This window comes from Cricetulus griseus, chromosome 7 (assembly GCF_003668045.3).
Source record: "Cricetulus griseus strain 17A/GY chromosome 7, alternate assembly CriGri-PICRH-1.0, whole genome shotgun sequence".
Classification (NCBI taxonomy): domain Eukaryota; kingdom Metazoa; phylum Chordata; class Mammalia; order Rodentia; family Cricetidae; genus Cricetulus; species Cricetulus griseus.
This window is the reverse complement of record NC_048600.1, coordinates 51,328,718-51,343,843: the sequence shown is the minus strand read 5'-3', so window position 1 is coordinate 51,343,843 and position 15,126 is coordinate 51,328,718. Positions and strand designations below refer to the sequence as shown.

Sequence of the window (15,126 nt, the reverse complement as noted above, 5' to 3'; positions counted from 1 at the left end):
AATCACAGGTAGCCCAATAAATGTCTGCAACTTTAGAGTGAACATCATGGTTTTTTCACGAGGCTAACTTCCTTATTATCTGTTTCATCATAGAGTGGAGCTGCCCAACACTTTGGAGAAGGGCTTCTCATATACTAGAGCATCTTGGAAAGCAGTAAAACATGATGATAGTCATTGTTTGAATCTGAGCAAATGGAAAACCTTCCCAAGCATCAAATCCCAGAATGTCCATTAGGAAAGCTGGGGAATGCAGAAAGTGCCTTGGGGTCATCAGTTGCCATATTAGAGGAACATTTGCCACAATGATCACAAGGTGACCAGGTCAAACCAACAGTCACCAAAACAGAAGAATGAGGAATCCGGAACAAGTGGCTATGACAACAACGACCATTGCTATATTAGATGATAGCTAGGGTTTATGGCACACTAGAGAACCAGATGAGAGCATGCACTTCTAGCTTGTTGTTGTGACAGAAGACACACTCATTTTGATTCTGAGTTTTGTTTCACAAATCTAGAACGCTACAACACAGTTAAATTTTTATAACACTCACATTGAAGGTTACTGACCTGAGATCATTGACCAGCACAGCTGAAGTCTTGGGTCACTGTAAATCTGTGTTCCTTTTGAGCTACAACTGGTCATACCTATCAGCTTTCAACCCTGAAAGAACCAAAGTGTTCTCTGCACATGAGTTGGTAGACTGCTAGGCCATGTTCAATGCCTTTCTCACCTCCACAGTGATTTTAGTGGGTCACCTAAAATCACCTTTGGTACATGAGTAAAGCTGAAAATTAAATGCGGGTAGCATGCTCCAGTTTCTGCAACTAGAAAGCAGCAGGCTCAAACCTTGAATCTAATTCTTTAGATTTTTTTCTGTCTTATCTTCCAACTAAATGGCCATCCTACCCATTCTCTCATCACTCCATGTTCCCTGGTGGTAGTGTAACCACTCTGTGTAGTATCATTGTTTTTTGATCTTGTGCACCTAGCTGAAAATACGGCCACTGGATAGGTGGATACATGAGTAACTACAGTCAGCGTTTCAGAAGTGAGCACCAGTAACAAGAACTTTTTCTTCAGTAAAGTGCCAAATAAGTTTTGTTTTTGTTGTTCTCAACCATCTATTTGTAGTGAAAGACCATATTGCTTCATAGGAGGGTAGAGTGAATGAAGAACTTGGTGTTCTTTCAGCTTCCCCTGCTCTTATTTCTGTTTTATTTTTCCCAGAAAGTTCTAAGCCTTCCTTTTTTAGGTGAACTGGATAGATTCTTGACCTCTCTTCCAATTAATGTGGATTCTCACTGCCCAGTGTATTTGGAACATACCACATGCAGCCAAACTAATTCTTCCCTTGCCCCAGGCATAACTCCCTGGAGACCTTACACACACACACACACACACACACACACACACACACACACACACACACACACACACACAGGAATTCCACCCACTCCCAATACGGATGGACAATGAAGCAAAGGCCACACAGCTGGAATAGGCAAGGGAAGATTTGCTGGGGTGAAGAGACAGGAAGCAGGAAGGTCTGGGAGCTCATTCAGGGAATTTAATTCTTCACTTGGCCTCTTTGTACTTGGAGAGAGTGTGTGGTCCAGAATGCTGGGAGTGAGAACTGGGGGCAGAAGAGGATGGAAAGTTAGGGCTGGGAGCAGGGAGTGTGGCTTCTCACTTGTACACTGACTCACCTCATCTTCCCCAGGCAAGTCTCTTAATTGCCTAACTAATGGGAATAATGACACCACTTGGATGGGAGTTGAGAGAGGGGGGAAAGAAAGGCATGAGAATTCATTAACCCTGTGTGAGGGGCTTGGAGAGGGCCTCTGAGAGATCATTATTACATCATTTTGCCCCTTTCCCACCTTTCCCCACTAATAGGAGACAGACAAATGCTAAATAACTATGTAATAATACATTACTAGTCAGACAACAATGCCAGCATATGTAATAGCCTGCTACAGCTATGAAACTCCACCAAAGATGTATTTAAAGTGTCACCGCTGCCTAATGTAAAACATGAATTACAGGTTCATTTGGAGGACACGATTTAAAATCTATACAACCGTACCTTGGCATTTCCCACTGGGTTTTAGCTTTAGTTGTCTTTTTTTCTGAACATTAGGAAAAAAAAATCCCCAAGTAATTTCAACCCAGAGATACTAACTTCAAGGAACAGTTTTCTTCTATTCTCTTCCTTTCTGTTTTCTTTGGTGGCAACGGCTCCAAACCTACTATCTTTTTGACATGTTGTCTTTCCCTCGGAGTGCTTCACAGGAACCCCAGAATGTAGATTACACCTTTTGGAGATGTAGCCTGGCCACATAAGGAGACAAGTAGTTGAAATTTGTGTCAAATTGCTTGTTTAAATGACTTGAGCCAACTTCTTAGAGCCAGGACGGCAGGGGCTGGGGATTTTCAAAGTTGGCAGGGGCCAAAATGACAAGGCTCAGCAGTCACCTGGTGAGCTGCCAACACTGACTGGAGGCTTCAAAAAAATAGACTTTCTCAAAGGACACAAATTAAAAGTCATGTTTCAACATCTATTAAAAGGAAATTATAGGCTTACATCGCCTAGAAAACCCACTTTTGCTTTCGTTAGGTTTAAAATACTGCATCATGCCAATGGAGAACCCGTTGCTAAGAAAACCTTGGGCAGGGCTATCCTGAGTAGAGATATTTATACGGGGGCATTTCCAGAGGCAGAGTTCTCATGCGAGAATTTTCTCTGCAAAGGTAGAGGATTTCTGTATTTGAAAGACAGGATATGATTTGGAGCAGGATCACGATCTCAAATAGTGATTTCCCTTAACCCTCTGCAGACTGTCCTCAGGACTCCTCTCTTAGTGGAGAACAGCTATCAGCCTACGAGTCAGAGGGAGCTGGCATACTCTCAGTATATATGCACATCTGTGTTTTTATGCCTATTCATGTATTTATCAATTTATTTTGAGTTGTCAGCTCCTTGAAAACCCAGGAAACTGCATCCAAAATTACAAATCTTCAGTTCAGTGTCCTCTATCCAGCTAAGAGACATGTTTGTTTGCCTTCAGCCATGGTAACACTGACCCGAAGCCTCTGAAGAACACTTCTTACCCACTCCAGTTCAATCCTGTCCACAACAGGAATGCTTTACTTTCCTACCTAGTTACCACCACAATTTAAATGCAAGGCCTCTCTGTCTCTGTCTCTGTCTCTCTGTTTCTGTCTCTCTCTGTCTCTCTCTGTCTCTCTCTGTCTCTCTCTCTCTCTCTCTCTCTCTCTCTCTCTCTCGTGTGTGTGTGTGTGTGTGTGTGTGTGTGTGTGTGTGTGTGTGTGTGTGTGTGTGTGTTCTATGCCTCTGGTATCAGTTCTCCCTATCCACCTTGTCTGAGACAGGCTCTTTTGATGTTCAGCAATATACAGGCTAGCTGCCCTGAGAGTTTGTGAGAATTCTCTTTTCACAGCCTCTCATTTCACCATAGAAGGCCTATGACCGTAGACGGGCACTATTGTGTCTGGCTTTACATGTGTTCTGGGAATCCAAATCTAGATCCTTATGCTTTCACAGCAAGCACTTCACCTACCAAGCCATCTCCCTGGCCCAGTAACTGTGTTTGATTGACACACAATAATTGCACAAAGTTATGGATATATTGTGATGTTTCAATACACTGTGTGATGTTCAAATCCCGGTAGTTAGCATACCTGCCACCAGAAACATAGAACTTCTCTGGGATGAAACATTCAAGAGAACATCCTGTAGTGGGAAATGTTCTTTATTATTGACGATAATTACTCTACTGTGCAGCAGAACCCCAGAGCTTGGTCTTCCTGTGTAACTGTCTGTGCCCACTGGCCAAATTCTCCCTATCTCCCACCTGTACAGCTTCTTGTAACCATTATTGTATCTTCCACTCCTACAAAAATAGCTGGGTTGTTTGTGGTTTGTTTTAGAGAACCTAAACCTTTAAATTTTACCAGGAAATGGAATAAAACTTGTCACAGCCAGAACCAGCCTGAGTGTATTGTTCCTTCCATTGTAATTATCAGATAATTCCACTGACCATCCATTCCTTATCCAGTCGGCTTTTCTAACCTGGACCCTCCTTGCTCTCTCATTGATGCATATCAACAAATACAAATTAAAGCACTGTATTTGTTTGTGACAAATGGCCCTGGGGTGTTCTATGCAGCCCCACCTGTAACCTCTGGTTTGTGGTTTGCAGTCACTGTGGACACTGGGGACTTTGGCTGCAAACCCACCCCACAGGTGCAGAGTTCCTGGGATTGAAATCTGCAGGTCCTGATGCCTGTTTCTCCTTCCTCTCTTTCAGGTCCTCCGAACCACCACAGCCAGTCAACTCTGAGGCCCCCTTTGCCACCTCCTCACAACCACACGTTGTCCCATCACCACTCGTCTGCCAACTCCCTCAACAGGAACTCACTGACCAATCGGCGGAGCCAAATCCACGCCCCAGCTCCAGCACCCAATGACCTGGCCACCACACCAGAGTCCGTTCAGCTTCAGGACAGCTGGGTGCTAAACAGTAACGTGCCACTAGAGACCCGGTAAGTTTCTGTCGCCTACTCTAAGTCACTTGAGTCACATGGCTCTGGGTGGCTCTGAGTTCTGGTTGGAGAGACATTGCCAGCATAAGGAGACAAGTTTAATGCCTCCTTGTCCCTTGGTAATTTGACCCTGGACAGTAGGTCGATCAGTATTTCTTTGTTCACATGTGTCTCCTTTTAATGCTTGTTTACTTTCTTAGGCAGCTCTTGTGTACCCAACTAATAGAATTAGCATAACATATTTTTACTCAAAGGCTCATGGGAAACATGCTTATAAGGGTATATTGACTGAATGCTGCTGATAAATTATGCATTTGGCCTTTCTTGAAGTAATAAATGAAGACTCATTTGAAATTAAGTGTTTGGGGAGACCTTGAAAACAATCCCCGATTCCAGACTGACAGAAGTCTAATTTTAATTTATATTTCATCCAACCCGCTGGCCCACTTTACTCCCTCCTGTACACACTAACAGCTTGATGGCTCTGGGGCAAACAGGGATGTAGAAAAAAAAAAACAAACAACAAAACGGGGAGGTAGGTACTTGTGTTGGGAAGGAAGAATCTGAAAATAATCCCTATGTCTGACTTTGTTTTGTTTGTCTGTTCTTTAGTCCTTTACCCACTTTCACTTCTGGTCTTCTAAAAACCATGTATTCCTCAGTAGGCTTAAGGAAGACCTTAGAGACATGGTATGGTAGATGAGACAATTGACAGTGAAGGCCATGAGCAGATTGGTCTGATACCCAGAGTCTTGTGGCTCCATCCCCATACACCTTCTGTTTGTATGCTCCACTTGTTTGCTTAGCTGAAAGAGCCACAGAGGCAGCCATTTGTATGGACCCCTCAGAACATTCTCAAGTCACTTTCAAACTTCAATAATTTAGGTTTGAAGAAGAGAAATAATCTGCAGTGTTTCTGGTAATGGCTGGTGGATTTTTCCACACACAGCTGGAAGCAATTTAGAAAGCTGTAACCTGTGGAGTTGTTGCTCGCCTCTGACACCTTTCAAGTTGAAAAAGTAAGCTCTTGAGCTTGAGTAGATGGTACACCCTTGCTGCTGTGCTCACACTCGACTTTCATTTTCTGACAATTATCCTTGTTTTCATCTATGTCTTCAACCTTACTCTCTGAAGCTTAAAAGATGTCAAGTCAGTAAAAATGATATCTATGGATTATACAGAATAGATAACTATTAACAACTGTACTAATGCAACAACCCTGATAGTAATCCTAATAGCCATGGCAGAAGCTACAGGTCATCCAAGCTAGATGAGATTTTCTGTTTCTCCCCTTGTGTTTATGAGCCACCCTGGAGTTTGTCATCAGCCTCTTTTAGTCAGTAGATGATTGATTATATGTGAAACATAGTTTCTGGGTAGAAAGAGATAAAAGAGAAAAGGGGAGGAGGATATGTGGCTGCCTCCCTGCCATTGGTATTAAGCTTATATTGTGCATTTCGTGTGTACACTTGTATATATTTTCTATGTGCATTAATACATTCAAACATCTCAGTCGAGTCAGAAAGCAATCCAACAAGGTCTAAAGGGATGATTATTATTTCTTCTTCAAAGATGAGGGGTCCAGATGTAAAGGAACATTCCTGCAATACATCTGTGATTTCACAGAGATGATAAATTATGAGGGAACCTGGGTACAGCCCTCATGATCCCCATAAGAAGGGAGGGAGATGTCTATTTGGGTGTGCAGCCATAAGCCTGGCTCTTTTGCACTAGATCGTCCAATTCACAGGGGCAGATCCATCAGTCTGCTACTTGAAAGTAGTCTCCCCTCGGTCATTAGAACATATATAAAGGTATGCATTGCTATACACAGTTATACATGCATGCAAAATGTCCATACATGTAAAATAAGAATATTGGAAAGGACACATATAAATATGCAACCTAGCTGCTGATGTAATCGGTTGGTTTCCCAGGAGACTTGTCAAGAACCACTTATAAGAAAACGTCCCTTTTGTAAGTACATGGTTGAAAAGACCCACAAGAGCAATGGGTCACTCGCTGATGTCTTAAGGCACACTCTCTCAACACCTGCTCTGTGCTCTCTAGAGTGCTTCTGCAGAGCCCTTGCACAAGTAGCATTTCTCGAAGGACCTTGAGACATCAGTGATGTCCTTGGGAAAGGCAAGGAAAAGATGAACTCTGAACATAGACAGAATCTCCAAAACCTTGAAGTCTATCTCAAAGTATAGACAAGTGAGAGCAGCTCCTGGATGTTCATTACTCAGTATGTTCAAGATCCAAGGATTAGAGACTGGGAATGTCTAGTCCAGGACGGGGGAGACTCCCAGAAATCAAGCCTTCATGGGTGTGAGCACAAAGAACTTGGATGTACAGGGGAGATGCCCATGAAAACTTTAGCATGAATCCACAGCACGTTTGGAACCTATGATCTTCTGATATGGGAGTGCAACTCTGGACTGAAGACTAACTTTACTTGTGCCAGGCTCTGAGTTCAGTCCTTAGTACTGAAATAAACAAACAAGGGCTGGGGAGATGGGTCAGTTGGTACAGTGCTTACTGCACAAGCATGAGGGCCTGAGTTTGAATCTCCCATGTTCCTGTAAAAAGCCAAGCACTGTTACACACATATCTACAACCCCCGTGCTGGGGGTGAGATGTGGGATGAGACAGGAAGACCCTTGAAACTCATTGAGCAGCCAGCATAGTTGACAATGAATTCCAGGTCTGAAAAGCTAAGGTGGAGAGCAGCTAAAGAAAATACCCAACATCAACATCTGGCCTCTACTCACAACTGCATGCACACCCATAAATGTGCATGTGTATGAGTACACACACACACACACACACACACACACAGGTACACAACAAATAAAATTAAACAAATAACATGAATCTGTATAGCATAATTTCTACAGAACTATGGTTTCACTAGCCCAACCTTAGAAAAGGAAAACAGAAGAGAAAGGAGATTTTGAAAAGAAGCCATCCTATTATTCCTTTTAAAACAATGTCGATTTTCTCTCTTGTTATCAAATAGGTTCTGAGTTCCCAAGAGCAATGTTAGATACTGAGTAGATCATGAATAAATTGTACACACTCCTCTTTCAGGTTGCACATAACCCAAAGGAAGGGTTAAAGAAATAAGCAGAAAGCACACTACATATAATAATAGGCAATGGAAGAATGAAAGTCACAGTGATTGTCACAAAAAAAGTTTCACAGCTTAAAAGCCACTAGATTTGCCTTTTCAAAGGTAAGTCAAGGTCTAACAAGTAGAAAATCAGAGAAAAATCCAAGCCCTATTGTGTATTATTTATTCCCATGACCACCATTTTTTATATTATTGTTAACAACTGGGAACTAAACAAACTCATTCATTCAAGTGCTAAAGCAGTGAAATTTCAGAAGCATCATTTTCTTACCCATGGGTCTATGATAGCAGGTGTGGGAATCCTTTGTAAGGATATGATGCCACACAAGGATCACCACGCCTCTTTAATACTAAATAAGACTCAGTTAATCATGTCCTAGATAAAGAACCATTGAAGGCAAGATATTCTGGAGGCTCATTGTGAGGTAGTCTCTAATTGAGGACATGAAATGGAAATTTACCAACAGCTTCATGACCTCCCCCTCATTCATTCCAGCTTCTGGGAGTGATGGATGAGCTCCATACTTGGGAGGTAATGAACAGGCATCCTGCCACCCCCAGAGATGTTCAGCCAAATCCCAGTGTTTCTTTTAAACCAGTGGGGACAGGTCCTTGCCTCTCAGCAGTCTATGTTGTTGTCCCTACCAGACTTAAAGAGGCCTGTGAAGTTTTCCTTGAACCTTATGATATTTTTTTTAGTTTGTCTTACAACATATAGAATTGGAAGTGCTAGTTACACAGCATAGAAATATAAGACATGGAAAACAGAACCAGGGCTATGGAGGAGGGTCAGTAGTAAAGGGCTTGCCATACAAGGCTAATGACCTGAGTTCATGTAAGAGGCACACCTGGTAGTGTGTGTTTCTAATTCTGCCACTGGAGAAACTCAGAGATAGACAGATCCCTGGAGCTCAATGGCCAACTGGTCTCGCCATATTCATGAACTCCAGGTTCAGTGAAGTACTCTATTTCAAAAAAATAAGGTAGAGATTGAAAGAGACACCCAACATCAGCTATTAGATTACACACACACACACATACACACACACACACACACACACACACACACACACACACACACACACACACACCAATAAAAGCAAAGAGAGCTGTCCAGATGAGGCACTGAACACATAAAAATCATGTAAAGAGAGCTCCGTTAGCACCGTTAGAGAACAGCATGTAAATTGTCACTATTGAAGGCAGTTTACATATAAGCTATAATAGGCAAGCATTCTACCAACTGCATCATACCCCCAATTGCCATGAGCCTGAATATAGCCCACAAAATCTAGGCACGTGACAGAGGACCTCAGTTCAAGCAGCCTGTACAATAAATTACCATACTCCATCTTCCTCCAATATAGAATCAAGTCCCCATGTGCTTCCTGCCTGCCATCTCCTTTCACCTGTCTATTCCTTCTCTGCAGAGAGGGCCAAGGTCAGGAATCTTCCCACTCGGCAGCTTCTTGGGAAGTGTCAGAAGTTAGCTTCTCTTGTCTAAAACAGTAGCAGTATCTCAGTGACAGAATCCAACTTCCCCTCTGTTTTGCTGAGACAGGCTTCTCCAAATCTGTCTTCATAGCAGGTGACTGAGGAGAATCCCTAAGCAGGGCAAAGCTTCCCAGATTCAGAAACTCTGGGAACCCTGATTTTAATCATCCACATCATCAAGTTATAAACAAATTTGCAAAATTGCACATTGCTTTTCAAGATGGCCATCCTTTCTAGAAATGTCTCTGAGAATGGCTAGTATGTGTCAGCCACTCAGAGTTCAAACACACACACTAAGCAAGCCTTGCCCTTACAAAAATGCTAGACAGGGAACAGGATGAAACATTGAACCAACAAATGAATAAACAAATGTCTCTCTCATAGTGAAAGTGGCAAGTGCCATGAGAGGTATAGAGAAATCAGACCCATGACAAATGGGTATCAATAAAGCTTAAAAGAATTCCAGGGCTAGGGAGATTGACTTAGTGGTTAAAATCATTACCCATGCAAGGCATACCACCTGATCCCCAGAACCTACCAATAAGCTAGACATAGTCACAAACATCTGTAATCCCAGGATGCCTATGGGAAATGGGAGGTGGAGGCAAGATAATCTCCAGATGCTTATGAGCCAACTAACCAATTTTACACAGTGGTGAAGGAAGCCATGTCTCAAAACAAGGTAGAGTGTGGTGATATCATGTTTATACTCTAATAAATTAAGTTTGCCTGAAGATCAGAGAAGCAGAGCTAGCCACTAGCTAACCATAGAGGTCCTAAGGTCTGTACAGGTAGACAGGAAGTGAGATGGCTGGGCAGAGATATGAATGTAGGTGGGAGGAGACAGGAGCTCTCTCTCTCTTTTCAGTCTGAGAATTTCATAGCGGTAAGAGCTCTAGTGGCTGGCTGATCTGCTTCTCTGATCTTTCAGCTTTCACCCTGTAGTATCTGACTCTGAGCTTTTATTATTAAGAGCTATTAAAGCTGTTACAGTAGAGAGATGAGGAAAGACTCTTGAAGGTTATCCTCTGGCCTACACACACACACACACACAGAGAGAGAGAGAGAGAGAGAGAGAGAGAGAGACAGAGACAGAGACAGAGACAGAGAGACAGACAGAGAGAAGAGGGGGAGATGGGAAGACAAGAGGAGAGAAGAAAGAGACTTGGGTGGGGGGGAGTTGGCAGAGAGCACTATAATGTCAGGAAAAGAAAACAGGTTAGAAAAGTAGGCAGGAACATGATGAACAGGGCTTTGAACTGATAAATATTTGGGACATTTACCCAAAGCAAAATGAAAAGCCACCAGGGCAATTTAAGCAAGAGAATAGAATCAAAAGATGCGCTCCTAGACTACAGGTTCATTTGGAAGGAATTGGCCATTGTTAAGTGGTAAACCAGTGGCTTTTCTTAGGGACCCCACAATGAATGTTGTAGGTGGGAGGAGGATTTCCCAGGTGGAATAGGTGATGAGAGCTTGCTCATGTGCAGAACTGAGGGCTAGAAGTCAATGGTCTGACTCAGGAAGTCTGTGCTTCATGACTGTCATTTACTCAATACGGAATACATGTTGTGGCCAAATGCAGAAGTTCATGAAATCAAGAGAATTAGGTACAGATATTAATACTACTGGTCAACCACTTGGAACTTTCAGTAACAGAAAATCTTATAGGCATGAATTTTTGGTGTATTCATAGATTGTGGTAATTGTCCTTTTCCCCTCATTTAAAAAACTGTGGAAATTATATTTAATTTATTCTACAGTAACATTTAGGTCTTGAATAACAACTTTTCTTTTTCAGATATCATTTGCTTGTCACTTAGCTTTACACACTTGCCATTTAATCCCCTAAGCCCATCATAATGGATATGTTACTATAACTATTTGAAAGTAAGGGAGCATTGGAGTGAGTGGGGCAGAAGGATCACAAGTCTGCAGCCATTCTGGATTACATAGAGACATTGTTGGAGTGAATGAATGGATGATAATTGAATTAAGGAGAACTGAAACTCAGGATATTAAGTTATACATCACCCAACAGCAAATGGCAAAGCTGGAGTTTGAACTTGTATCCACTTGACTCCCAAATGGCATGTCTTTAACTGCCATGATGTTTGGAACTAGGCATGGCAGGGGATGAAATATATTTACTTATCCTGATAGAAAAGAGAAAATTAATTTACCTTATCCATGGAGATGGTGAAATTGATGCATTATGAGTGACATAAGATGAAAAACAATCTACGGATAGTATTGGACATAGACTGAGTGGTTGACAAAATCATGAGCTGGGTGTGACATAAGACACTCTTTGCAGTATCAAGGGGTATTAGGTTTCTCTGTCTCCCAGAGGAGCTGATCTGCAACACATTCTGTGCCCTCACAGCTCTCCTCCCCATTGCAGCTGCAGCCCAGCTTCCTCTGACACCCAGGCCCAAGACAACTTTGAATTCCTACTTTACTTTTATCTGGTACCTTCTGTTTGTGACTCCAGGAACTAAGATAGGTCACTAATCCCTTTTTTTCTTTGGGACTGAAGGGTCTGCCTCTCCTTTCAGGGCCCCATATAGCTGCCTATGACTGGATGATATTGCATCTCCTCTAATAAAACTCTCCTGAAGGGTAATTTGTCTTGGTTCCCTTTCTACCAAACCACCTAAAATACATTTATGATTTTGTCAACACCAGGAATTAATGGCAACTTGGAATGGTGAACTTGAGGCCTCCCTGCATGTTGATGGAAGCCTCATAGGCTGCAGGAAAGCCCAATTCTGGGACAGCTTTAAGCTCTGTGTGTTAGCTTCACAATTTTTAATGTTTTTAATTCAAAGGAGAACTTTATCATATGGGTAGGAAACAGCCACATGGCTACAGATACCATGGCTATCCACTTGGTCAGCCTGGGAGCATCACTGCTATCCGTTAAGCAGGAAGCCAGAGTGGGGGGCTCTGATGGACACCAGCACACACTGAGCTTGATAAACAGCATTCAAGGAGTCTAATTCTAGGACCAGAAAAATCACATACTTTTTTGTCTTCAAGACAAATTCATCCTGGCCTAATTTGGGGTGTTTTGTTAGTAGTGCAGATTTGGGGACTGAGATGCAAGACCTTTTACTAAATAAGGTTTTCACAGAGAAGCAGAAAGACTGTTGAAGCATCCCTACCACACTGAGTCCAAAGGCTATTTCAAACTCGATCTCAGATGGATTTTTCTACCAAAGGATTAATTTTCTGACAGCATCACTGACAAGCTTGATCTTAGGAATATTAAGCCAAGGTAACCTGTTTGCTTTTTTTTTCCTCCTTTTTTTCCCCCTAATGTTTTCAAGTAAGGTTTAAAAGTAGAATTCATTCCGAGTGAACCAAATGCATTGGAGCGCTTTTCAAATCAATAGGTGGCTTGATTCTCCATATTGCTAAACATTACGCCCCTCTAAATTCTCATCAGAGGCAACATGGAAATTAATGAGACCTTTAGGTTAGCCTTTCAAGCTCGGCCTTATTTTATAGCTTTACCTTGCCTTTTTGACACCATGATCCCGCCTGGCCACCAGCAGCATTTCATGTGGCAGTGCACTTTAATTTTGCTGTTTTGTTAGTCTTCCTTGGAAACTGGCAGCTTATTAATCTCAATAACAGAGCTGCTCAATAGGCAAGCTTACCAGGGAGAAGCCAGGCTATGTCTTTCTTGTTCACCCTACCTTCATCGGATAGAAGCAAAGGGGCTGGTTCTTGGATAAGAGGGGTAGGAGGGGCGGGTGGAGGGAAAGCCAGTTTGGGAGGGGGGCATCTCATAGCCCACATCTCCTTCTGACAATAGGCAGGAAAATAAAGAGCCCCTCATCTAATCCACTGCTCTGCAATTTATGGCTTGTGGTGTTAAACACACTCAGACCCATTAATAAGAAAATAAATAAGGTGTCGTGGCATGCGTGCAAATTACAAGGTGCATTAAGAGAGGCTCAAGCATTACATCTTACTCAAGACCCCTCTAGCCTACTTTTGGCATGGTTTGCAAACTTGGAAGGCAGCAGTATCCAAGCAGAAGCTGTCGGGGTTTTTTTTTAGAATTTGTCCCCTTCTATAAAATTAAAAAGTGCTAAGTTGATTAAACCTTTGAAGACTTGAACTTGCTTGCAAGTCACTGGGGCGAAGCCTACGGGTACAAAGAAATTTTTATAAAAATCCATCCCTCTACAGCTCGTGCCTTGGGGACCCAATTAAGGATGGAGGCCACCTCGTGGTCGTGCCTTGGAAGAGCAAGACTCTGCCCCGAGTCTGTGTAAATGTTGAAGATTCTTGGGTTAAATTCACAGTTGAAAAAAAAAAAAAAAAAAACCCAAATATTTCTCTCTGTGCCCTTTCACCCACTCAGCTAATATCAACTGTCACTCCCTTGGGGCATTTCCTGAAGTCTTCCCCTAGGGTGTTTTATCTGGCTCAGATGAGGAACGGCTTTCAGAAGCATGAGTCTTTTTCTAATTCTGACTCCCTGAAGATGCTTTTTCTTCTCAGAGAAGTCACATGAGGCATGCCTGGTTCTCCAAAGCAGAGGAAATGGGCTCTGCAACTTTTTTTGAGGGTTCCTTTGATTTATTAGCCTTAGCTTCACTTGCCTCTGTGAGTTGGGATCCTGTGTCCTTAGGATTGCAATCCATCACCAGGTACTGGCCCATCACGCCCAACCACAGCATACTCTAGCATGGTATACCAGTGTGTTTAGGAAACTCTCCTCAGGTAGCTTCATTGCCTCCAAGACCACCCATCAAGTTGGAGTTCTTTTCTCAGTCCTCTTTGTAAATTATCCCAGTGCTAAACAACAAAGGTTCACCCTTGAACTTATTAGGTATTTTTAAATCACTTACAGGATCATTCCTAGCTCATAATAACTAATTAGGGGGCAGCAAAACCCTCCCCAGGTTTCTGTCATCAATATTTTAATCATGCATGCATAAATATAATTTATTAAATTACTTGAATGATTATCAGAAATCCTGCTAAATACTAGTAATGACTTTCCCATTTCCCAGCAGCCTAGCAGCCTTTTACTGTATCTGGGCACACAAATTGAGGGCATGGGAGATTCATTTAAACATTGGATTGGACAATAAGGAAAGCCTCTCTGCCTCTAGCCCCACCCTCCCCAACTCAGTAAAATAGAAGGAGAGGTATAAAGGTTCCTATGAAGGAGTGCCATGTGTTCTGGCCACTCTCTTCCTCTTGTGATCGGATCGTCCTCAGTGTTTCCCACAGCAGAATGCTGAAGGCATCAAGTTCAATCCTCCATTTTCCATACCACCTTCCACATAAGGAGAATAGTGAACCTTCTGGAATGCTTCCTGCTCTGGACTTTTGGGGGCTCGTTTTTCAGATCGACTCCTGTCTGAACTGTCTCCTTTGTGCTGAGCATCAGTTTGGGTGCTTTACATCAGTTGTCTGAGACAAAGTTCCACAGGGCAGATGTCCTTGTCTCCTGTCAGCATATCAGGCAAATGAAATGTGAGGTGCAAGGTCTGGGAAAAAGAGACAAGGTCCTTGGCAGACTCGGGCTCAAGTACTTACACTTGGATATTAGCTGTCTGCCTTAGCCTGGCTCTTCTGTGTTTCTGAACATAGTGCTTAGAGGACCCCATTTGCTGGCATTGTTCCAGGACCTGTGAGCTATACAGTCATGGTTTAGGAACCTCATCGAAAAGAGGCTTTTCTTCCTAGACATTTGCTGTGTCTGATTGTTTATGACAAGGTCTCATTCTGTAGGTCTGGTACATGGTTTCCAGAGTGCTGCAATTACAACACTACTACTACCACTAGCTAGTTCTAATTTTCAAGTATACTCTCTTGACAGAGGCCCATGGAACCCAGCCTGGATCACACCTAGCACTACTGACCTATCTATCCACTAGGCTTAGAGAACAGACCATGG

At 42.7% G+C, this 15,126-nt stretch overlaps 1 protein-coding gene across 2 annotated transcripts in view; it reads left to right on the top strand.

Moving 5' to 3' along the window:
- The window catches only part of LOC113836627 (teneurin-2), a 934,552-nt gene that overhangs the window by 637,550 nt on the left and 281,876 nt on the right, over positions 1-15,126 (top strand). The window contains exon 4 of one of the 2 annotated variants that reach the window (XM_035448193.1): positions 4,336-4,570. In XM_035448193.1, coding sequence (XP_035304084.1) covers positions 4,336-4,570 — 235 coding nt within the window. The remainder of the gene's footprint in view (positions 1-4,335; positions 4,571-15,126) is intronic. The other variant, XM_035448194.1, reaches the window with a different exon arrangement.